We start from the raw sequence: 25,981 nt of genomic DNA, 5'->3' as shown, positions 1-25,981 counted from the left end.
AAAGGTGGGATTAGGGAAGGGAAACTGTAGGGGGGGCTTACAATGGAGATACTGTCTAACATGACTACGATTTTTTGCATATATACTGCCTTTTACAGGAACACCATCAGGCCCAGTGACCTGCGATGCTTGTAACCCTTTTCTCCCTAGTACAATATTAAATTCCACCACCTCTCCATCTCCCAAGCTTGGGATGCATTTTTCAGGGTTATTCTTTTTAATAGCAGTTCTATGCACGAATATGTCTTGCTGGTTGTCACACCTTGTTATAAAACCATAATTTTGCTTAACATTATACCATTTTACTATCCCTAAGGTCTTAGTTGCTATGATCTTTTCCTTTTTCCGAGTGGCTGCTGTTTTCTGTCTTGCTGCGTCTTTGCTCTCTCCTTCGGTCGCTCCCGTGTTGGAATTGTCGGAGCTGCTCGTGCCTGCGCGCTCTTCCCGGGGTCGCGTTCGGGGCTGCGCGGGCCGGGCCGGGCCGTGCCGCTCAGTTCTCCGTGCGTCGCCTCCTCTGGTCGCAGCTTCGCTGCCGCTGTCGGGCGCTGCACCCACGTCTCGGCCGGGCCCCCGAGCGATGACTCCCCCGCGCCCTGCTCCAGCACGCGTCTCGGCTGGGCGCGGCTCCGTTCCACCACCATCGCCGCCAGCCGCTGCCCGCGCGCCGCCCCTCTCGGTCGGGCGTTCACGGGGCTCGCTCCACCACGCGCTGCACGCGGCCGTGCGGGTCCCGCCGGGTCCCGCCGCTCCCCGCTCCGCCACCGACACTGCGGCTCGCGTGGCTCCGCCCGCGCGCGGGAACTGCCTCGCTGCTGCTCGCAGAGCGCTCGGTGCACGTGGCCTGGGCCGCACGGTCCCTGCGCCACGCTTCCCTTCACCAGGACACAGCTGACATTGCTCAACAGTCTCAGTAACTAAATAATATTCACGAAAATATTCTTCCATCGGCATATATTTTGACTCTAGTATTAACTGTGTCCAAACGGTTTTCCAAAAGCCCTTGGTAAGAATTAAATCCCAAGAAACATAGAAAAAGTTCTTAAACAACCATGCCAGGAAGTGTTTCAGTTCTTTTTGAGCTTGAATCAAGCTAAAATTTACAAATCGTTGTTCAAGAATCATTTTAAGTTTAAGATAAATGTCCATATGCGGCTCTGAGAGCCAAGAGTCTTCCCACGGTTCCTCCATAGTTTAGATACGGAATAGCAAAGCAAAACCAAGAAGAGGAATCCAAAGTTTCCAGGGTTTACTCACACAAATCAGTCGCTTAGGGATCGGGGATCGTTCTGCTCTCAAATCTCCACCATTTGTTGCAGTGGGGATCCTGCAACACGCATATATCAAACCAGGAGTCCCGTGGAAAGGAAATATATATGGACAGACAGATTCTTGATAGCTGTTTCAGAGATGTTTATTTCTCCAGCCACATGGCCGGAGCTCTGCCCAGGAACTGTTCCAGTCACGGGACCAAGGGTCCTTCTGCCCGCGCAGGGAACACAAACCAACCAATGGGAACGAGGCTGAGCAGGGACAGGGAAGCCCCGTGTCTGTGCCCTCAGGGCCCCTCTCCCAGGGCTACACGGCAGGGGAGGGACCCCAACAGACGATAACGGGTAGAAAAGATATATCTGAAAGATATCACTTCTGTGCTGCACACATTACCTACTTGAAGTGCTAAATTGAATATGTATTAGTGTAGCACACTTGCCTCAAGCAGGATTGTTGGGGTAGGAGAGAAAACTCAAGCTGTGAGCCTATATGAAATGGGTAAAAATATTCACTGCATTAGTATTAGTAATATTTCTTCTATTTCTTAGTAACTGTGAAAAACGAGGTTCACTCTCCTGTTAGAATTTAAAGAGTTTAATACAAAGACAGTAAGAGACACATAAAATAAAGCAAAGGGATAACGGCCGGGTGCCTTGGCGCTCTGCCAAGAGCACACCTGATGCTCGAGGTGAGTCCTTTTTATACCATTTTTACTGTCTGTTCTTTATTCATATTAAAACTTTTTCAGGAACTGTTCTGCATGGCCACTCCTTGGGTCCGCCTTTTTAGAGCATGCGTAGTCTTCGGCCTTGTGGTTTTATTTCTTTTGATTCTTGGGGTTGGACCTGCTAGGTATGAGTCGATGGTAGGGTGGATCTCTTAATTCTCCAGACAGTCAGGGCTGATTGCAGCTTTGGGCCTCTTTGCCCCTCGGGCAGAGCGGTGATAGCCGCTCTCGGACCCTCCTGGCTGCCCGTTCTCCGGGCGGAGTAGCCTTTGGGCCCTTTTGTTCTCTGGACAAAGTGTTGATTAGCAGCTCCTTGGGCCTCATCCTCTGCTCCCTTGGAGGTTATCTTACTTGCTCACACTTGCTAACATTCTTGCTAAAACGAGAGAAAACTACATCCACACAGCAAAAAGCATTTCTAACATTATATAATATCTACTTTAATACTTTGCGAGAAGCCAATACTATAATACATGTTTATAACAGTAACTGATTTAGTGATATCTTCATTCCTCTCAGCTATTTTTTTCCTAGCCAGTGTTCTGACAGTCAGCTGCTTCTGTCTGTCCTTTTTCTAGCCCAGGTCTGATCTCTTCTTTTGCTTTCTCTGCTTTCTTTGCAGAATTTGCTAAATTTCCTGGTTGTTCCTTGTTAGATTGTTCCTAGTTGTTTCCTTGGTAGATTTCCTGATTGTTTTTTTGTGATTTTTAAAACAATTATTATTTTGTTCGTTTTTAGTATCTGGTTCTTACCACATCAGAAATTGCTACAAGAGAACTCTTGATAGCTCTTTGGTATTTGGCCTTGTATCTGCATTATGTCACAAAAGGGTTAGGTTGCACATTGCTGCAGTCCTTTGTTGCTTCTGGAAACAGGTTCATTAGGGACTATCAAGACAGAGAGAGGAACCATGCATGTAAGCTCAATGTGTTTGTGTACCTGCAAGAATTCATCTGCAGTGGGAAGAGATTTGATTGGAGAGTCTATGTGGAAGATGATTTAAAAAAACCCAAACATTAGCTGGCAGCATTTCGAGGGTAGATGCCTAATGTAACTGAATTTTAACTTTTCTTATGATCTTCATGTTTTTTTCTGTGAACAGAATTAACATGTATGTTCAGAAATAGCCTTTTCCCCCCCGTTATTTAAATATGTGAATTCTAGTCTTCAGCTGTCTAGCTCTGACTGTGGGAGTTCCAGTCTGTATGCAATAAAAGCAGTGTTATAGTTTCAGAGAAGACAAGGTCAGTTCTTTAACAAGGATGAAAAATAGCTATTGACAAACTGAACTTTAGTGAAAAGCAAAGCACAGTCCTTTGCTCCTTTCAAACATTTCCTTTCTATGGTATTTTCCCATACAGAACAAAGTTGGTTTGTCAGTGAGATGAGGATAAAATAGACAAGTTTTTCAGTGTCTGGGGTAATGGACTGTCCATCTGTCTCCTAATTGCTCTTCCAGTTATATAGATGCATGTGTAGTGGAGAAATGAAGGTGTTGAAACAAAAATGCAAAGAAGTGACGGAATGAAAAGATGTGAGATCTGCTGCTGTTTTATGCGAGAGGGGTGACCTCAGGCTCCCCTGTTTGTTCCTGTTGGGAGGAGAGGGAGTGAATCACTGCTCTGTACAGGTGACTGATTCCTAGGGATATTAGGATAAAGGAGAGCGGTGAGGATTTGGCTGGAGAAAGGAAAGTTGTTTCCTCTCTCCAACAGGCATGTTGCTCTGCCTGCGTTCTGCTGGAAGGGATGCTGGGCTACTAATGGGCATGCATTCAGACAACCCTGGGTACTGTTTTTCTTCAGCAGGTGTCATCCACCTCTATGCAGATCTGGATCTATTATCTTCTGGACTGTAATCTCAGCCAGATCATAAGGGGAAGAACCTTTTGGAAAACTGCAAACATGATTAAGTTTCTTTTTGTTGTTTAAAGTTTGAGGTGGCCAACTTCAAAGTTTAAAAAGGAAAAAGAAATTTATCTAATTATCAGTCTTTTTCAAGCACTTTATTCTCTTATATTACCTTTGCATCTTGTAGAAATCATTTTTCAAAGAAAGGTGGTAATGCTTTGTCTAAAGAATTAAAAACTTTGAGAAGGCCACATGCAATTGATGAAGGACCTAGATGGTCTAGATGAAGGACATCCTCTGAGGTGAACTGTTTACAGACAATAATTGTCTACAAAGGACAAATGTGTGGGGCATGAATGAATAGTACATAAGATGTAGGTCCTCTCTCTTGTTAGGGAGCAGTGAAGTTGCTATTACATTCAGTCATGGCTCTCTCTGGACAGGTCACTTGGTAGTGTGGCTAAGGCTCCAGACCCCCATTCAAGAACCCAGTGCAAGACTAGGTTTGTGTCGCTGCTTCTCTATTGGGTCTTATATGGCCTTGTGTCTGTCTGGCTTTTAACTTGTTAGTTTGGAGCTGTAAGTGAGAGAGATAAGGTGAAAAGCTTTGTATGTGAGGGCCAATACAATTTTCCTTTCAGCTACCAAGGTGTTTTTTTATTATGGCAGCTGGCATTAGAAGAAGCCATGTCTGGAAATAGATCTAGAGTACTAGGTTGTATGAATAGGCCGTGGAGCAAATCTATCCCTTTGGACTGTTAACTTGAAACTTTGAATTATGTATCAGGTCCCAGCCTGTATAAAAGCATGTGGTAGGGTGACAGTGTGGTCAAGGGGATAGAACAATTGCTTTTTGGGAAGGGACTGAAAAGATGGGGACTCCTCACTTTGGTTTTCCAAAAACAGGAAGTTGTTGGGTAGGTTAACATACAGAGCTAGTTATGCAGTCCCACAATACAGAAACTAGTAAGTGTCAGACATGGTGGGAATTTGCATTAAAATGAACAAATAAAGATACTTTAAACAAAGGAGAGCATGAGTTTTTGGTACATGCTGCTGCAGAATATTGTGGGGCAGACGGTACCAGCATGTTCAAAGCAAGAGTTTGACAGAACTAGTGGGAAATGGGTCCATTAGTACAAACTGGGAGGATGGGTCTGTGATGCACCTTCTAGCATGCATGTACATTCCAGGAGCATGAAGGGAGTAGGACGCAGAAGGGGTGGGGCTGGCTTGCTCTGCTTGAATAGTGTCTCTGTTTGAAACAACAATTAAGTACTTGGGTGAAGGAGATGGATGTTGTGCTAACCCAGTAAAGCACAGCTTATGTTTTGAGCCTTCTTTTTAACAATTGGCTGTTGATACACTGAATAAACATTGAATATTCGTGCTTTTCACATCCAACCTTTTTCTTTAAGTCTGCATGACTTGTAAGGTCATTTGGACAGAAACTTTTTAGGGGCTTTTGTTTGTTTGTTTGTTTTTTGAAAAATGTATACGTTTGAAACCCTGGTACCTGGGCAGAAGTTCTTATTAAAATAATGAAGACCTGGATTTCTTTAGTCTGAGAAACTACAAAGGCTTCTTCTGCTTAAAATTGCAGTACCAAATATTTTCAACAAGGTGGCAAAAAAGTACTTTGTCATTTTATGTTACTTTTTTGGGCCCTTATGCTTGTACAGTAAAGCAGTTTTGTACTACCAAAGTACATGATTTTTTTCCTTTTTGACATGAACTTTACTCAGCTGGTTCGGTGAGACATTTTTTTCCTCACTAACTTCTCCATGTGCTCTCACTTGAATCATGAGTCAGGAGCAGACTCCACTTGGAGACATATTGCCAGTTCAGGCTGCATGATCCTAAGTAATATCTCTCTTCTCTAGCTTGATCTACTTGTTTGTGTTTCTGTGAAATGCCTTGAATGAATGAGGAGCAAATGGGGTATTTATAACAAATACTCCATTGTCTTTGCAATTCCTCTGAAGTTATTTGGTAATAGTAAGTGTTAGTGTTAGTAGTATAACTAGCTATTTGTGTACATTTTAGGATGTGTGTGTAAATATATCTATATATTTATCTATCTATGCTATGTCTGTCACTGTAGAAATAATCTTTGTGAGTGAAACAGCCAGAAATGCCTTATTTCAGCCATTGTAAAATTACTTTGGTGTTCCAATTCTTTTGTCACCATCCCATATTCTTGTCATGTAGCATAAGTTCTGCAATATTTGTATATTCACTTGGTGGTACTTGTGGATGTACTTAAATGTGTATGATAGGTATAGTTAATGCAAACTGGCTAAAATACAGTGCTACTTTTGAAGCAATATATTTTCCAAGAGATTCTCATGTATGAGAGCTGCAGAGAATCTCATATGCTATGCTCTTTGCTATTTCTGGGAAGTTCTTCATTGTATATTCATTTTATCCTTGTGTGAGACTTTTGACATAATCACTTTTTATAGTCACCAAGAAGTTGTGGTCAGCCCTGTTCTAAAAGCCAGGTTTACAGGGGAGATGGATAATATATTATTTGGTCTGTATGCACAGTAGGCATTCTTAAATACTTTTCTGGAAATGAAACCTACAGCAAATGTGGAGTACTGGTACTCCACATTTCAGGAAGTTAAAAAATGCTGTTTTACTGCACGGAGAGGAGAGAAACTTGAAACTATTTTGTTTCATCAGTATAATACCAACTGTTGTATTCTGGGCAGCTCTATCTCATCAGTATTTGCTGGAGGAATGCTAGTTATGGGAAAGTGTGGGTAACCTGATATGGGATTTTATTCTTTGATTTTTCCCAGGGATCTTAAAGTAACTGTGCAGAAATCATGGGACTTCTGCTGTGCACTTCAAGTGAGAGGGAGGAGAGGAAGTAGAGAAGTAACAGAAATAACAATGAGCAAACTTAACAGAAAGGTCTGAGAGGTGGCATTCTTCTGTTTGGTGTGCTGTTTTTTTCATTAGTCACATGATTTATTGACATGGCTTAGTTTTCCAAAGGTTTCCTTTTTTTAACTGGAGCTGAGTCTTTTCATGAAGACTTCTTTCAGTCATGTCTTATTTGAGCCTTTCTTCTGGATATCACCTATGGGCATTTCTCTAGCCTATAAAAGGTGGTGAAGTACCTATTCTGCTAATACACTGCTGGCCCCTTCCTCCATGTATTTAAAATAAGAGTTGTAAGCATTATCATCCCGTGGATTTAAATCTACCTTGGAGAGTAAAAGAATGCACAAAGAGAGTCCTAGGAAATTGCAGTATAAGTTGGTAAGTTAGCGGATAAGGAAAAGGAATCATTTTTGTATGACCACAGGTGGGAAGTGAAGAAAACATATTTTTGCTTTATGTGATTCTGCTGTTATTACCACAGGCCTAGGCTCTAGGGTATATCACTGTGTCCCACAGCCATAGGGAGGAGGAGGCGGAGAAGATCCAGCAGGCAGGAATTGTGCAGCAAGATTGATTTATTTAATTATTTTACAAACTCTTTTATAGACTTTTTTCTTCATAGTCTAATTGGACAAAGGATCAGCCACCCCGTGGGGTGATTGGCTAAAATCCTAAAACATCCATTGTCAAAATATTTTTCTACTATACCATAAACAAGACTTTTCAAGGTTGCAGGTGGCTTGGTTGTTTACATACTCTGCTACCTCTTCTGTGAGAGAGAAAAGTCTCTCACAGACTTAGAAAATAGCACGAAAATCCTTGCTAGCAGCATTTTTGTATCTACATGCTGTTATGCTAAGAGGCTATGTAAAATTCAGTAGGAGTAGAGTCTGACATAGGGCAAGTTAATAGGGCTTCGTATGTATGTTTATGGTTTTCTTTTAGCTGGAATGTGACATGGATTTTTACAAATTTTGGAGATGGAGAAATAATGTACAAACAGGTTTTGGCTTCCCCAGCAACACAGAGTAACACCAGAAGTAAATGATTTAATTTCAAAAGTCTAACCATTTTTGTTGAGATTTGTATTTTCTCATAGATATTATTTAGTCACTGCCTGGATGATTTTGTAGGGAACCAATTCTGTTCAGCTAAGTGCCTTTTTTTTGTTTTGTATTGTTTTTAATGGAGCATGTATATGTGTGAATATAATTTTCTTGAGGATTATTTGAAAAGGTTTAATTTAAAAATATTTCCTTGATTATTTAATAAAAGATCTAAACCCTCTGACTGCCTCTTTAAAGAATGAACTGTTATCACAATTGCAGTTTACATGTTGGAAACATGAGGTTGAAATAAGCTAATGTTGCTTAGGTCTGTTATTCATTGAATCATTAACTGTTATGATGTGATATGGTATTTGGGAATAATATTGGGAATACCTATTCCATAGGTGTAATGAACCAGTGCTAAGTCTCTGTCAAGAAGGAATTGCTGTATTGGTATTGCCAAAAACGAAGTTGTAGATCTTGACTGTTTTAACCTGTATTGGCTTAATTTCAGTCTGGAGAGTTTTTTGTAGTAAACTGCCTTTGACAGAGGTGCTGTGAATTTTGCATCTGGTGATGTTCAGCCTGTTGCTACCTAATGAAAATGCTCAGTGATGAGTAGTATTTGAAATTTATCATAGCTGAGGATGCATCTGTAAGTCTTTACACAGTCTGCAGAGTTACATTGATGCAAGTCTGGGATAGAGTTCCACTTCATTAGATTTCTGCATGCCACAGAGAGCACAGCGTGGCAAAATATTTCCAGAGTAATTTTCATAATGCTAGCAATTGAGACCACATATAATTACAGACTTTTCTTCGGACAAAACCTGAGTCTGTAGTCTGTGGTTTTGAACTGATTTCTTCCAGTTTTTGTTCCTAACAATCATATGCACTTTAGATTCCAGTATTGAGCCTCATGAAAGTAGCATTGCTTGCTGTGTTTGCTTTGCCTTCCCCCCCCTCACCCCCCCCCCCCCCCCCCCCCCCCCCCGCTTCTTTCTTTTTATATGTTTTTCTTTCTTTTTCCTTGGTGTCTTTCTTTGTGCTTCTCCACTAAAGCTGTACCCGGTGACAACAAAGAAACCTTTGTCTAGCCTTCTGTAGATTTCACAGTAGGTTATGCTGAGTTCTTGTATAAGATAAGTTGTGGGTACTGAAGTTCCTTAAATGAGCTGTTTAACTGAATTGCTTGGAGAGCCCATAGTGGAATGTACCGAAAATGAACAACAGGGAACAAAAAATGCACATTTTTTTAAATGTAGATGCCAAGGCTGCATTGCAAAATGTTTCCTAAATGCCACAGAAAAAATGCATTTGATGTTTATGTTGTAAATTAAATGGACAGATTGACTAGTTGATCAACTAATGTCAAGACCTACTTACACTAAACTCCAGTATCTAAACTGTGAGTTCTTATGACAATTGTTTTTCTTTGGAATAGTGCAAACGCCAAGGTTTGCGACGTGTTTGTTAGGTAGGAAATAAGGAGAAGCAGGCCTAGGTACAGAATATACTTACAGTGAAGTTTATCCATTAATTTCTTCAATAGTGCAAGCTCTGCTAAACTAATTTTCAGAGAGAATCACAAACATGTCCCAAAAGTAGAACTCTGCAGGGAAGAAGGGAGGATAAATCTAAAATGAGAATTGTGGTTTTTGTTCATAAGTTTACGGAGAGAAACTGCAGCAACCAGTGGGGATTGCTGACTTTTTTTTTTTTTAAGGAAGAGGCTGTGGAAATGAGGGATTCCCAGCTCTTTGGGAACAATGCCCAAACCCAGTATGGCACAGAACCTCCCTGTGTTGAATTAGAGAAGTTACCTGGATGTAATGACATATTTTCTTCCTCCTAGACCTTTAAAAGCATCTCCTGTAGTTTCAAAGCCAAAAAACCCAATCATGACAGAGATTCTTCAAAACGAATAACTTCGATCTGTTTGCCATCAACTATGTTCCTATATAATTCTAGAGTTCAGCTGTTCTTTTTCTTTATTGTTTATTTTTGATACGAATCATACTTCTGACAATATCTTCCAATTTAACCTGAAGTAGCATGATGCAAATGTCATACAGGGGAATTTGTGCCTTTGGTTTCTACAAGGAATGATCAAAGTTTGTAATTACCCTGGTTTTAGCTAGAGTAATTTCTTCTCAGTAGCCATTACAGTGCTGTGTTTTGGATTTGGTATGAAATAGTGTTGATAACACACTGATGTTTTGTGTTTTGCCAAGTTGTGCTGATACTAAGTCAAGGAGTTTTTTTCCCCCTTTTTCTCATGCTCTGCCAGTGAGGAGGTAAGCAAAACAAACTGGGAGGGAGCATAGTTGGGACAGGTGACCTGAACTGAACAAAGGGATATTCCACACCATAAAACATCATGCCCTGTATATATAAACTGGGATGAATTACTGAAAGGGTGGCTGATCTGCGTTCAGGAAGGGCGGTCTGGCATCAGTTAGGAGGTAGCTAACTGAACAATTGCATTGTGCATCACTTACTGTTTCCTTTTTATTATCATTATTATTTTCCACTGAAAATAAAATACAATAATAATAATAATAATAAAATTGTTCTTATATCAACATACAACTTTCACTTCAATTCTTCTCCCCATTCCATTCGGGGAGGAGGGGGGCAAGAAAGAGGAGAGCTGACCGAGTGGCTGTGTGGTACTTAATTTCCATCTGGGCTTAAACTACCCCTTCCTGGGTTTCGGCACCAAAAAGACAGTAGTGGGTTGACTCTGACAGGATTGCAGGCACCCACCAAAGCTTCTCTATCACTTTTCTCTGCAACTGGACAGGGAAGGGCTCATGAGATAAGGACAGAGCAAGACCACTCACCAAATAGCATTGTGAACAAACCAGACTCAAATTAGAGATATTAACTGAATTTATTACTAACAAATTGAAAGCAGGCTAATGAAAAATAAAGTTAGACTTTAAAAATACCCATTTATTACTAACAAATTGAGAGCAGGCTAATGAAAAATAAAGTTAGACCTTAAAAATACCCATCCCCACCCCTACCTTCTTCTCAGCTCAAGTGGTGCAGGGAGATGGAGAATGGAGATTACCATTAATTGATGACAAGTTGTTTCTGCTGCTGCTCAGGGAGAGGAGTCCTTCCCCTGCCTCCAGCATGAGGCCCCTCCCATGGAAGACAGTGTTCCACAAACTCCTCTGATGTGAATCCATCCTATAGGCTACAGTTCTCCATAAACTGTTGCAGTGTGAGTCACTGTTCCGTGGGTCCTTTGAGAACAGCCTCCTCCAGTGTGCGTCCTCCATGGGGTCACAAGTCCTGCTAGGAAACCTGCTCCAGTGTGGGCTCCATGAGTCTGCAGGTCCCTGCCAGGAGCCTCTTCCAGCATGTGCTTCCCACAGGTTCACAGCCTCCTGTCAGGCATCCACCTGCTCCAGCATGGGTCTCCTCCATGGGCTGCAGGGGCACAGCTGCTTCTCAATGGTCTTCACCATGGACTGCAGGGGAATCTCAGCTCCTGTGCTTGGAGCACCTCTGCCTCCTCCTTCTCCACTGACCTTGGTGTCTGCAGAGTTCTTCCTCTCACATATTCTCACCCCACTCTTCTCTGGCTCCAATGATATCTGCACAATAACTTTTTTTCTTCTTAAAAATGTTATCACAGAGGCGTTACTTCCACTTCTGATTGGCCCAGCCTTGGCCAGCAGTGGCTGTCTTGGAGCTGGCTGGTATTGGTTGTGCTGGACATGGAGGAAATTTTTAGCAGCTTCTCACAGAAGCCACTGCTGTAGCCACCCTGCCCACCAAAACCTGGCCATGCAAACCCAATACATGATGAAGCAGTGTATACAATTCAGTTTTATTTCTCAACCGTTTCATCCGCTTTTTCAGACTTTTAAGGATGCGGACCAGTAGATTATTTCTCTCACTAATTTACTAATTTCTGCTGATTAATATACCTTACCATTGGAAAGATTTTCCTGAAAGTCCAGACAAAGGTTTATTCCTGCAGTCTCTGTAATTTATTGTTTATGGAAGTAAGTGAGTTTTCTTGGCTTTACACTGTGGGTAAGACCAGCAATATTTCCTGAAGCTATTCTTAAGATCAAGCTGACTGTGAATCCCCACTGGGGATGGGGCATCTGAGCCCGCAGACTGCTCAGTGTGGTCAATTGTTGCCATTTGTGTTCCTCAGGGCTTCTGTGGCGTTTCGGATAGGCCCATGTGGAGGCTGTACTTGAAAAGTGTCATTGTTTTTATGACTGTTCTTGTGCCTGTTATGTAGCTGTGTTGTAGTTATTTTTGGAATCAGTAAACCTTTTGCTTAGAGCCATATTGAGTTGCTTAAAGCCACAAAGAATTCTTGGGATTCCTCTTTACCGTGTTACCTTGTGCATTGCACCATGCTGGGAAACTTTCTCTACTGACGTATGGGTGGAAGTCTGGTGCTGAAATGGTCCAGCTGTGGGACAGCTTTCTGCTTCTAAACTGCTGCTAAAGCTCAGCACAGGTGTTAGTGTTGAATGCAGGCTTGTTTGCAGTACTTTTAAGGACAGTATGGTGCAAATGTGAAATGAAAATGAAGAAACGTGAAGAGCATTTGGGGGTTTTCATGGTCTGGTGAAATGTATTTTTGTTTTTGAATAGGTAACTGGTATTTCCAGAAAGTCTGCTAATGAACATGAATGTTGTTACACACCTAGAAAAGATAATGGCTGTCAAAGGCTTTTGGTAGCCTCCTCTGTTTTTCTACCTAAATGTTTCCTAAGTTATAAAAGCCATAAAATATCTATTGCAAATATGGTATTGACTTTTTGAATTCTGTCCCCAGTTAGAAATTTCATAACTGTGTTATATTTTAATATGATATTTCAGCTAATGTGGAAATAATGCTACTTTAAACTAGTGTATGTTTCTTATACAGGAAAGAAACAAAGGGAATTTTAAGTTAGCTTTAGTTAAATCGGCTACTGTGATAGAGCAGTTCTTATGGTATTTTTAACCAGTTGAAACTGAACCAATGCTAGTTTTTATGTAGATAAAACTTAGGTCAGAAGACTGTTGGGTCATATCATAGACATTATTCTGTATTTTCTCTTAAAAGATAAGTTACAGAGTGAATTGTGAAATTATGATAAAAAATGAATTGCAGTGGCCATGTCCTGATGTGCAAGAGGTTGTTCACATTTTGATGTCTCCCACACTTGAGAGTGGAAATCTTATGTTCTAGAACAAGAGTGAGGATGAGAGAGCGAGCAAGAGCACTTTCATGTTGCTACTATTATACTGCTAAATATAACATGACTGTTAAATGGTACTATATATAAAAGTATACTGTTAAATTTTGTTATATATACACTACTGTATGTAACTACTAAAAATAACTACTGTTATTGTTATTTTAAAATTATTTATATTTCCCTTATAATTATGACTCAAAAGCTGAGTGAAGGTCTGATGTTATTCTCCTTGCTTCCAGCCTCAAGCAACAGCTTCAAGGTCTCACACCTTCAAAAATGAGTCTTTTAAGAAATCCAGTATCTGTGGAATCTGCAAACAAGTAAATGATAGCCAAGGGATATCCTACAGAGATGAGTAATACATGATGTGGTGTTTACTTTCTTGCTTCGTTAAGAAAATTAGTTTTATATTAATGTTTAAATTTCTAGAAATCCACGTTTCTGGTATTCCTCCTGGACTAAGTTACCTCCAGTTTATTTCCTTCCTTTGTACAATAATGTTCCCTGCTACTGTCAGGGAATAGGGTGCTGTAGTAGGTAATTGGACTTGTATAATAATGTACTTATACTACTGTGCTATTTAGACAGAGTAAGGCAGTGCCTGCAGAGGATCTGTAAGGAGCATATGCGTGATGTGTACACAGTGGATGACATATGCTTCTGGAATTCAGTCTACAAATGAGGAAGTGTGTGACCCTTGCTCCCTGAGGCATGAATGATTTATCTATGTTAATTTCCAAAAGAATCACAAGAGCAGTTGTCTATTTATTTACTTTAATTTTTCCATTTGCATTATGCTCTGTCTAATCATTAGTCCTTTAGTCTAATCACTCACAGAAAGAATAAGGATGTCCTGGATAACACAGACTAGACACTTTCTGCCTGTGGTATTCCTGCCTGCACCTTAATGCTGTTTTCCCTCACTCTTCTCCCTTGCTGTGTAGAATTGCACATCCTTCCCTCTTCTCCATGGGATACCTGTGAAAAATTAAATATTGGGAAAGCTCAATAGAGGTCCTTTCTGCAAGTTGCCCAGGGATAGGGCTTTTGATCCCCTGGTTCTGCCTGGTTAGTGTTTGACTCCTGTTGTTCCATGTTAATCAAACCGTTCCTTTACTTTCGAGAATGAGAATGCTATTGTCTGTTCATCTAAAATGTAGTTGCTGTTTTCACTTAGAGGTGTTTGCACCAACTTCAGGTTCTAGTTGGATCTCCTTCTCCCATCTCCCCCCTTTCATGTTCTTCAGACAACTTAGGATCCCTCTGAGAGTTTGAAAGGGAGGTGTGAGAGGATATGGAAGGAATGTGGCCATTTCCTGAGCTATGGTGCAGACTGCAGATGAACAGCTATATATTCAGCATTATAGCTATCATCGTAGGAGTGGTAATTATGTATGCATTTCTTTAAAATATTTCTTCTTGCTGTCCTTCTGGAGGTTGGTTCCAAAGTTCTTAGGATTTAGTTGTTTTCCATTTAGCAGGAATAGTATTTTTGGAAGGAAGACTGCTTAGTGAAGAAACTGCCTAAAGACCCTCTTGATCAGGTTCAGTGTAAACAGTACTGTACAGGGAGAGAACCAGAACTTTGATTCATAGAATCATTTAGGCTGGTAAAGACTTCTGAGATCATTGAGTCCAAGTGCTAACCTGTCACTTTCAAGTATACCACTAAACCATGTCCTAAAGGGCCACATCTATGCATCTTTTAAATGCCACTTTCCTCCAACACACTCCCCATTCAAATACACTCATGTCTATGATACATCTGTGTCTATTTCTAAGTCAGTCTGGGATAATCTTCTCTAGGTTTCTGGGTGCAATTTTCAGAAGGAGCCCCTCGACTTTATTACCTAGCCTCTTGTGTTGATGTGAGCATCTGGCAGACCCACCAGTCGTCTTTGCTACTGTTACATTTTGACTGATTGTTGTTTGATACTTACCTGTGGGATGGGAGCAGACAGAAGTTACACAGTGAAGAGATGATTCCAAGTAATTTCAATTTAATAAGAACTCATTTGTATTTTAACTTACAGCATGGACTTCATAAAGCATAGTTTTGGAAAAGCAAGAACTAAAAGTAGTCTCTTTCCTTGCCAGCACTTCAGGTACTTGAAATGTATCCCTAGTACTCTGAAACTCTTATTAATATGAAGAAAAATAAGCTAGCTGTTTCAGAGCCAAATCCTGGTGCTGCTCTGCTGCTTCTGATAAATTCTCCCTTGGTGTTGCAAGTTGGCATTGCAAGGGAGGGGAGGAAGAAGAAAAGCTTATAGTTAAGAAATAGTTTCTTTGTTAATAAGAAAATCTTCCCTTTTAACAGTTTCTTCTCACAAATTGACAGCTCTTTGTCCAGACTATAGGTTCCTTTCAGACTGGATCTTACCAGTTAAGGGAAAGTTACATGTAAGCGAAATGAGGTAAGGGGAAAGCTCCAGATTGGTCAGTATGTAGTATTCGCTGTTTTCTAGCAATGAATCATCTACTTGTTGTAAGAAAAAAGAAAAAAAGCTGTAACTGGGTGTTGTGTAGGCTTTTTGTAGTGTGTGGTAGTAATTTTGGGGGTGTGTTTGGGGGTGTCAGCCCTGTCTTGCAAATGCGGTGCGTAAAAACTTACTGTGACCAATGAACAATTTAATGAAAGGTACTGTTGAATGATGTCCCTTTATCCTTTCATACTTCAGTCCATCCCAGTAAAGTATACTCAGTTACAATTTTTCTACAAAAACAGTGGCAAAAAGGAAAGAGAGAGTTGAAGAAAGGGAAGCTCCTGGCTCTTTTTCTGCGTGGTAAGCATGTTTGTCTTTGATACAGATTCTCATTATGAGGTAAGGACAAACAGCTTTTGATTGATTTCTACACTACCTGCATATCTTGCAGTAAGCTGAGGACCGCATGACTCCCCATGTCTCTTCAGTACTACCTCAAACTTGAATGCTCTGGTTGATTTTCCCTGAAGTACAGTATAATTTAATTCATGGCTAAACAAATAATACATAATAATCTTGTGCATTTACATGGTTAGCTAAAGGCCACTAGGGTTACAGAAGCCTTTTGATTTTATTTTTTTAAGCTACCTAAATGTTGAATATCCAGTATTTTACCGTACTTGTAAACAAGCTGTCATAAGGATGTAATTTCTGTCTTTACACATGAATTTCTATTTTATTATTTTTATTTTATATTTTATATATATAAAACAGATGTTAAAAATTTCTTTTACTTTATTTTCCTTTGCTTTTAAAAGTTATTATTTATCTTTGTTGTGTTTTGATCAAATAATTTTTAGTGTAGAACAGAGAGCTCTGAATCTCTAGACTTTCTGGCAATTTAAAAAACTGGAGACCAGATTTGGGAGATTTGAGTAATTTTAAATAATAAAGTATTATTCTGTAGCTCTTAGAACATTGGTGTGATGGGTTGTCTTGGGGTGAGTTTATGATGTGTATCCCCTATCGCTGCTCTATGCCCAGAAATCAATCCTGTGCCTTCTGTGCCTTTAAACTGAGCCTGAGAGGGGGGAGAGAAAAAAACTGAGCAAACCTTTCAAAACAGTTGTTCAAGGACACAGATACACACTCCTCTGCGTTCTCCTGCTGCGGTGAGAAGAGCAGAGGAAGCACCCGGCTTGCTTTTCAGCCAGCTTTTGGCTCCTTTTCTCCGGAGGGAGACGGAGAGTTGAACTTTGTTTTCCTGGGACTTCAGTTTTTCCCTTCTTCTCTTCTGGACTGTTTCAACCTCAGAACACACCAGGAGAATTTTCGACCAAGGCCTCGGAGGTGGGCCCACACTGACCCAGCTCCAAGGAGGAGGAGAGGGACCACACCTACAGAAGGACTCTGAAATCTTCCCAGGTTTCTCTCCACAGCGAGAAGTTTTATTATTCAGCATTATGTTATTTTCCTGTGTGTTTGTTAAATAAATAGTTTATCTCTTTCACTTTCCTCCGAGGAAAAATTTTTTTCCCCTGAACCTGGTGGGGGAGGGGTGGTTGTAACCTGCCTTCTATCAGAGGATATTTTCCTCCAAATTTGTCCAAACCAGTACATGGGTGAAATATCTGTGAAAAGTTGAAACACTTTACAGACGTCGTTTGATGAAACTCCCCTCATCTTCAGTTGACAGTTAAGTTACCTAGTTTAGGTTTAGCTGCTAGTGAGGCTTTACATGCACTACAAGCATTCCATAAACTAATTTTTGAGTGTAAAGCAATTAATGGTTCTTTGAATGAACTGAGTGTCTTTTTGTTAATCTAATGTAGCTATGAATGTGTTGGTTTTGGAAATATATGTTGGAGTGATCCAAACAGGAGTTCTTGTAGAATTTTAGTTCCTGGCTTTTTTTTTTCTGAAAATCTTTTTCCTTGATGCTTTGACTATGTTTGAGTTTTGCTTTCTTCCTTTGAAACTTTACTTTAAATCATGTATAAATGTTAGCCAGAGGTGCCAAATTATATTGGCATGTGCTGTTAACTGTATTGTGAGCAGAGAAATTCTTATCATGGTGTTATGTGCAAGCTAAGTGTAATAAAGAGTACAATTAATCTTCTTGACTTATTTGTAAGTTATTAATAACTTTCATCTTGTAAATTGTGTTAACATATGTTTCATTCAACTGTACAGTAAATAAGTCCTGGACTGTTTCATTGAGCAGGTTAATGATAGAAACTATGTTCTCATCAAATTGCAGTATCTGTGTTAATTCAAGTGCTTTCGCATGCTTACAGACCATAGATAAAGATTTGAAGACAATTTGAGCTATTTTTCTTTAAGATATTTTCCTTTGAAATTCACTTGCTTGTTTGTGACTGTGCTTGTGGTTGGCGAGTGTTCCGCTTAATATCTCACTTTCGGGTTAGTTGGCGTTACTCAATTGAAAAAGTCCTCTGTATTTAATCAAATTCATTGCTTACGACAAGTCAAAATACATTTTTATATTAAGACTCATATGGAGATGACAAATTGTTTGGGCATACTATGTGTGTAAATATATGGATATTTAATTTTATATGATTATATTGCAGGTGGTTTTATATACTCTGTTTTTCAGTAAGTGCTAAGACCAGTAATAACTTTTGAGCATTTTAATAATGTGCAAAGCATGTCTCTTGCTACAAGTCCTGGCAGACAAACTAGGAAGGGAGAATATGTATCCTGCTTGGGCTAGTGGCATTATAGTTGGCTCTAAATGGCAAAGTGTGTAGTGAGGTAGGAGTGTTTGTGTCAGTCTGATTTCCATGGGGTGATCCTTGTGAAATAAGATCCTGTAAGGTGCTTACATGGGTGTATTATGAGATGTATCTATCTATCTCATATTTTTATATATATATACTCTAATTTCAACGTAACTAAACCATCTTCTAGTTAATTATGGCAATGGGAATTGGTTGATTAACCATAAGATTATTAATTATGGCAACAGGCATACCCATCTACTCATGTTGATGTTATAACATGGGAAGTTTTTGAGACAATGAAAAGATTGTCATCAAATTAAAATGTCAAATGCAATGAACAAGACCAGGTAGATGATGAAAGTCACTCTTCCCTCATCTGCCAGTTCTGTAGTGCTGTCACAGAAGGCTACCAAATTTGTCAGGCAAGATATGCCATTAGTGAAGTCATGTTGGCCATCACCAATCACCTTATTTTCCATGTGCCTTAGCATAGTTTCCAGGAGGATCTGCTCCATGATCTTGCCAGGCACTGAGGTGAGACTGACTGGTCTGTAGTTCCCTGGGTCTTCCTTATTTCCCTTTATAAAAATGGGGGTTATGTTTCATTTTCTTCCAGTTAGTGAGAACTTCAAGGGAATGCTACAACTTCTCAAATGTGATGGGTAGTAACTTAGCCACTTCCTCAGCCAGATCCCTCAGGACCAATGGATTTATCTCATGTCCCATGGACTTGTGCTCTTTCAGGTTCCTTAAATGGCCTTGGACCATGTGGTCTCCTACAGCAGATGGTCCTTCATTCTCCCAATCCCTGCCTTTACCTTCATTGAGTATTTCAGCCTTTTCTATGTCCTGGATAACCAGGTCTCCCATATCCTTCCTAAGAAAACCCACATTTTCCCTAGTCTTTCTTTTATCACCAATGTACCTATAGAAACTTTTTTGTTACCTTTGATGCCCTTGGCCAGATTTAATCGTGTCAGTGTTTTAGGTTTCCTAACTAGTTCCCCGGCTGCTCAGACAATCTCTCTGTTCTTCTTAGGCTATCTGTCTCTACCTTCACGTTTTAGAGGGTACCTTTTTGCATTTGAGTATGTCTGGGATCAACTTGTTCATCCATGCAGTCCTCTTGGAATTTATACCTGATTTCCTCTTGGTAGGGATGCATTGCTGTTGAGCCAGGAAGAGATGATCCTTGAATTTCATCCAGCTTTCTTGAGCCCTTTTTCCCTCCAGTGCTTTAAGCCCACGGCATTCTACCAAGGAGATCCCTAAAGAGGGACACAAGTCTGCTCTCCTGAATTCCAGGGTAGTGAGCTTGATGTGCATGTTCCTTATCATGGTGTCCCGCAGTGGTAGGGATGAGAAGAGAGATCCAACAGGCAGGAATTGTGCAGCATGATTGATTTATTTAATTATTTTACAAACTCTTTTATAGACTTTTTTCTTCATAGTCTAATTGGTCAAAGGATCAGCCACCCCTTGGGGTGATTGGCTAAAATCCTAAAACATCCATTGTCAAAATATTTTTCTACTGTACCATAAACAAAGCTGTGCAAGGTTGCAGGTGTTCATAGTTTATAGAACTCGGCTAATATCTTCCGTGAGAGAGAAAAGTATCTCATGGGACTGGGAACAAGCAAGAAAATTCTTGCTAGCAGCAATATTTGTATCCACAGCTCCTCACTACCCCAAGGATCTAGAACTTCACTGCTTTGTGGTCACTGCAGCCCAGGCTTCCCTTGAGCTTCATGTTCCCCACCACCCTCTCCTTGTTGGTGAAAAAAAGATCCAGCACAGCACTCCTCCTTGTTGGCTCATCTGTCACTTGGAGAAGGAAGTGATCAACGCCTTCCAGGAGCCTGCTGGATTGCCTGGGTCCTGCTGTGTCATCATTCCAACAGATATTGCGTTGTATGAAGTCCCTCATGAGGGCCAGGGCTTGTGACCCTTGAGGCCATTCTGTTTTACTGCAGAAGGCATCAGCTCAGCCTTCCTTGTCAAGTGGCCTGTAGCAGGCCTGCACTATAATGTCATCTGTTCCTGCCCTCCCACCCTTTCATCCTGACCTGTAAACTTTCAATCAGCTCCTCATCCATCACGAGGTAAAGCTCTATGCACTCCAGCTGGCCATTCAAAGAGGGCAACAATGTTCTGCCCGGTTACAAACCGAACCTGCGACAAAATGGTGAAGAATGCGGGCAATTGATGAGAACTGTGAGATAATGATTAATTAAGAGGAGTACTGGGCAAAGCAAGTATTAAGTCATAAGTTAAGTAGCATGATAGCGAGAAACTTATATTGTAATTGTATTGAACTATCTAGGGGTGGAATATGGTAGAAGTTGAATGTAATTTTGATAATAATTCTTAAATGTGTCTTCACAGAGGCGAGGGGTGGAGAATGTCATAGGTTAGCAAGCATAGTCCTGGAAGGGACGTCCTTGCTAAGGGGTGCTTACAGTTTCCTCTGGGAACTGATAGAACCTATCAGCTGGCCAGTTTGAATATGGACAATTCTCTAAGCCACTTAAAGTTGTGACCACCTCTGTGATCCACATTTAAGAATAGGCAAACTCCCCCTCCAAGCTCTCTCTCGTTTCCGGTGCTGGGACAGGTGGCTGCAGGCCCCGAGTGGGGGCCGGGCCACGGCCATCCTGGAGTCGATGGACCTGTTCCATCCGTGGAACTCCCCCCACTGCCTTGCCGTGGGCAGCCGGAGCGGCTCGGCTCTCCCCCCTCTCCACTGCGATAAGAAAAATTCAACATTCCAGCTGCAAAGCTGCAAGGCCGAGGTGAGATTAACCCTTTTATTGCTCTGAAGAGCTGAAAACCTGAGGGAAGAGAGAGAGGAGATGTTTAAAGCGGAAATTCTGTTGTGAAGCTATGATATATCAGAGTATCCCGTTGTAATTTCATGAAGATATGGGGGGTGGAGTGTTCAACTCGTAAGCAAAAGCACCTGCGCCGAGATAGGCAGATGCTGAAGCAGCTGTAATTTCATGAGAAGTTTGGACAGGGAGAGATGGACCAGATGAGGACTTTTGCTCCAAATGGGAAAGGAGAAAACCTCAGTCCCTAGAGATGCTCCCAGAGATAGTCCTAAAGATGAAGATGATGAAGACCCTTTGCTCCCAGGGAAGGAGAAGGGCCTCTGTTTTTGTTTCTGAACGGCTCAACCTTAAAATTGTACCCCAAAAAACTTCAAGAATGGACCCTTGAAAGCAGTTGCGGGAAAAGCTGCAAGTCGGGGAAAGGGACTCACATGCAGGCGGAGAGACTCCTCTTCCTAAATGGACTGAACAATATTTGGAAGTGGGCGGCTGTCTCGTTGTGATAATGTTTTCATAGCATGAGCAAGAAGAGACTTCTCTTTCTAAATGGACTGAACAAGGTTATTATGGAAGTGGTAAACAGACTGAACATCTCAAGGGTTGTCTTTTTACACTGTCAGTGGGAGAAGGGAGGAAGGTGGGGGGAGGAGGAGAGCTCTGAAGGTGGTATAATTTTTTTTTTTTTTTTCCCTGTTTTAGGTCTGCTAATAAACTTCTTTCTATTCTTTCAAGTTTGGTGCCTGCTTTGCGTTTCTCCTAATTCTTATCTCACAGCAGATAAACAGTAATGAGTATTTTGGACCAAACCACTACATCTCCTCATCATCCCTGCCTGTCCTTCCTAAAGAGCCTGTACCCTTCCATTCCAAAACTCCAGTCATAGGAGTTGCCACAGCCCGTGGCGTAAATCAAATCTCTCCTGATGGGAGAGAGTTTTTAAAGTCCTTGCCAGGAGTTAGTTCAAGAGACAAATGGAGGCTTTCAGCCTTCACTGCTGCTAGATAGTTGTTTATTAAGTCTTATCGGAGAAACAGAGTCACTAGCATGAGCCAGACACAGCACAGAGCAGAGAATGCAGGAGAAAGCCTAATTATCAAGATTTACACAGCCTTTTAAAGATAATTTAACCAATGGTTACTAAAAACGTATATTATTTTCACTTTCCTACCAATTATTCAGTTATTACTGAACTATATAACACAGTTATTATTGTGTTATTCAGTAACACAGCCAGGAACTGCGGAATTTTTTGTCCAATTATCCCAAATTACTTTTACTGCAGAATATGGAGTAGTAGAAGAAAAAGAAGGTTTGGAGAACAACAACAATCCTCCATTTTGATGTTTTTTGCTCTTATCTATTTACTACAAAGAGAAGCCCAAAACCTCTAAATTTTTCACCCTGTGACAATCTTACATAGTAGTCTATCACCTAATTCACAACATTGTATTTTCTAGTTCTTGTCTGATAGTTGGCAATTTTTTCCATGGATGAAGGTCAAAACAGTGTTGTTCAGGGGGATAGAAACCCTTCAAAACAGGCAGAGAAATATTCTCTGCACTCTGGGTTCCTACAGGAGTAATCCCAGTATGTTTCCATGATGTCAGTAAGGTCATAAGCATGAACATGTGTTATGCATGTTAGCCATAATATACTGAGTATACTGTTGTCATGGTGTTCAGTATCTTAGATTGAGTCAAAGAATAATGACTGCACATGGGGCTAATGAAATGTGATAGGCATCAAATTTCCTGTTGTCTCTTACTTCTAGTTTTACATCAGGAAAATAATTCTCCTAATACAGATCACAGTTCCCTCTTGGCAACCTCCTTCTACACATAGTATTAGAAAAAAACACCCCAAAAATGATGTGATGAGATATTTTAATATTTGGTGATGTTTCCCGTGTGAAGTATCACATCTTTTGCCTATGGCAGTATGTCTTCCACGTGGAAGAGAACTCATAAACTGGAAACAGCAGGCATGAGATGAATAGGGAAGGAGGGAAGGGAGGACTTACACAGTTTCGTTACAGAGATTTTTAAATCAGTTTGGCTGTTCTGGTTAATTTTTTTTTTTTTTTTTTTTTGCTTTACTTTTTTCACTTGGATGTCCCATAGATTTGTGTGTGATCTCTTTCAATTTTTTTTTTTTTTTTAGGACTTGAAACCAGAAAGATTTATAATTGGCAAAGCTATCTCTTAGAGTGGTTAGAGTGGTCACCCCATGCCAGTGTAGTAAATAATGATGAAGTTTCAAGAAGAAAGGTCAAGCCTTCACTAGAACTTTAGAAATTTGAAGTTTAAGTCTTCAATCTCAATGGGACTGGTAGTCTTGGTTAAGATCTTTAGCTTGGTTATTTGAATATACTTTCAAAGCCCCTCTTCATATGTGTCCAGTCAGAGACTTGAAGCTGGATCATCCACATCTCAAACAAATGTACCACAGTAGTTAGCCAGTGAAGGAGTTTATTTGTAATTTTAGTCCTACAGCTGATGAATAGGCAGCAGGAGTAGCAGTATTTGGCTTGGGGGCAACCATTTTAAAGCTGTGATGGGAGCATATGGAGACTTGAGTGTACACCCTTATTACATACATAGATACATACATACACACACTCTGTGCATATACTGACTCATCTGTTTACCTTAGATGGTTCTTTCAGCACACCTCATTTCAGCACTCTTCCCTTTAAGTCAGAAGAAAAAAGAAACAGTGGGATCCTGCTAGTTGAGATAGTTATGTCAAGCCCTGTGCTATTAGCACTCTGTGTTTCCTCTCAGTACTAAAGTGGAGAGAGATATTGCTTCTAGCAGAGTGAGAGAATATGAGACATTTCAGTAGAAGCTTGACAAACTGGAGAGCAAATTCAAAACATTAAAAAAGAAAAGAGAAGAGCTTCTCGCTTCTTATTCCATATTCCACCTGATAGCTACCCTAGAAAACTTCCAGACTATACCAATCCAATGCCAAAATATACGGACAAAACTCCTTTTAACTGGCACACATTCGGTGTGAACCTCATTTATGTCTCTATACACAATTACACAAATAGGCTATGTAGTTGTTGTGGAAGGGTGGGTGCTGAGTTCAGCTTATGTATGAACTTTCTGGTGAAGGGCCAAAGTGGGCAGTGCGTTTTCCCAAATGCTCTGCTCATGAACCTCATGGAGTCTCTTTGTACGGAGATTTCTAAGTGAATCAAAAACTGTATTTTGTGTGTTTTGCCTTTTTCTATTTGGGTCTGTGTATTTTTGCTAAGTAGCAGTGGGTGTGCTTAGACTGTGACATAATAGTAACTAAAGTTATACACTTGTTTGTTCTATGTATCACCTTTAATCTGCTGAGAAGAACCTTGACGTTTCAAACAATAGGGTTCATGGGTTGAATTAATAGCACTGGTCAGTCTGTATGTTAGTTGTTCTGACTGACAGGTTTGTACTTCCAACACTGTGGAGATTTGATAGCTGACAAGGTAAGTCAAGCTCTTGAGTAAAAAAAAAAAATCAAACAAACTCAAAGCATATTCTCATGGATTAACTGTGAGCCAATCTCACATTGTAAGCATTATGGTTGATGTAGGATGTATGCCCTGGTAAACTGCGTGTGGTTCATTTAACTAAGCAAGGTGTTGCAGGTGTTGTAATTTATACTCTGAAAACCTATAGCTCTTTCCAGTTGAGATTTTTAACTAGAGTCTAGAATCTGGAGTCCAGTGACCTACCAAAAAAAGTTGACAGTTATGAAACTGCCTCTTCAGTTCAAAATGTCTTTCCAACAGCAGGATTTAGAGGCCAATTTTTAGTTGTACCACTTTCAGTTGTACCACTTTTAGTTGTAGGTTTTTTGTAGTAATGAATTGGCTCTTTTCTTTTAAAAGGTTTGTTGTAAATCTCTATTGATACAACTTAGCTTGTTTTAAAGCCTTGAGGAGATTTTTTTTGTAGAGTACTTAGAGAAAATTCTCAGCAGTTCATTTCATTCATATCCACCCAAGTATCTGTTTTCATGAAAAAGCATAAAATGAGAGATTGGGTTAAAATGCAAAAGGGAAGATGTGGTTAGCAATGTACATCTCCATGGACATTATACCTTGGAATAAACACTCTCAGTAGCTGAGTACTGTCATATAAGACCTGAATATACAGGACAATAATGCAAAATTAATTAATTTTCCATATCTGTTTGAAAGGTAGTTTGCTTATTAATACTGTAGAGTGAATATGTACTTCTGAATGATTTTTTTTGTGTGTGTGTATGTGTGTGTACGCCATTAGGATTGGATTTCTTAGAATGTACTTAAACTATCTGGAGAATTAAAGTCAGTTGTGTTAACTTTTCTCCTTTTGCAGGCTAATAACTCTGAAGTGGTTAAAAATCATGTAAACAGAAGTGTAAGTAATTCTATTTTATTTATTCATTTTTCTTTTACTTGGCTTGATTTATTTTCCTGCTTGTGGCTGCTTATTTGTATTACATCTTCACAAAGCACTTGTTGCTAGCCATTTTCAAAGTACGGACTTTGGTTTCTGTACTGTGTGAAATTAGCTTCTGATTAGGACCATTAGTGTTTTTTTCCACCACTGAATTTTTTCAGGAACAATGAAATGAACTCTGCATTCCTTATTTTTAAATCAAGCAGGGGAGAAATAAAGGGAAATATTATAATCTTCATAGACTGAATTGTATTCAGAGGTGTTCAGAAAGTCAAGAGATATCTTTTTTCAGCAAGTAAAATATTAATTCTTGTATTGTGTTCAATGTGAAATTGATCTTCTAGCTTTTATTTGTTCCAGTTATTATGCCATGTTATTTAAAAAACAAATTAAGTGCCCTTTCCCAACCCTTTATTACTATGGCTGTAGTACTCCTCATAAAAGTAGTATTAATTACATTTACTGAAGTGCAATAGAACCCAGCTGTCTAATTGATGTAGAAAATTCTGCAAATAGGAAGTGT

The 25,981-nt window shown here is 40.1% G+C and overlaps 1 protein-coding gene across 15 annotated transcripts in view; it reads left to right on the top strand.

Annotated features, from left to right (window-relative positions):
* Positions 1 to 25,981, top strand: part of TNS3 (tensin 3) — a 229,842-nt gene that overhangs the window by 68,185 nt on the left and 135,676 nt on the right. For 13 of the 15 annotated variants that reach the window (XM_048296709.1, XM_048296677.1, XM_048296688.1 and 10 more), the window contains 2 exons: positions 13,258 to 13,369; positions 25,375 to 25,416. In XM_048296709.1, the coding sequence (XP_048152666.1) occupies positions 13,343 to 13,369; positions 25,375 to 25,416 (69 nt within the window). In that variant the 5' untranslated portion in view covers positions 13,258 to 13,342. The other 2 variants (XM_048296764.1, XM_048296735.1) reach the window with 2 other exon arrangements.

The sequence above is a fragment of the Corvus hawaiiensis genome, chromosome 1 (genome assembly GCF_020740725.1).
Source record: "Corvus hawaiiensis isolate bCorHaw1 chromosome 1, bCorHaw1.pri.cur, whole genome shotgun sequence".
Taxonomy (NCBI): domain Eukaryota; kingdom Metazoa; phylum Chordata; class Aves; order Passeriformes; family Corvidae; genus Corvus; species Corvus hawaiiensis.
Note: the sequence above shows the minus strand (reverse complement) of the source record. Positions and strands in the feature narration are given on the sequence as shown.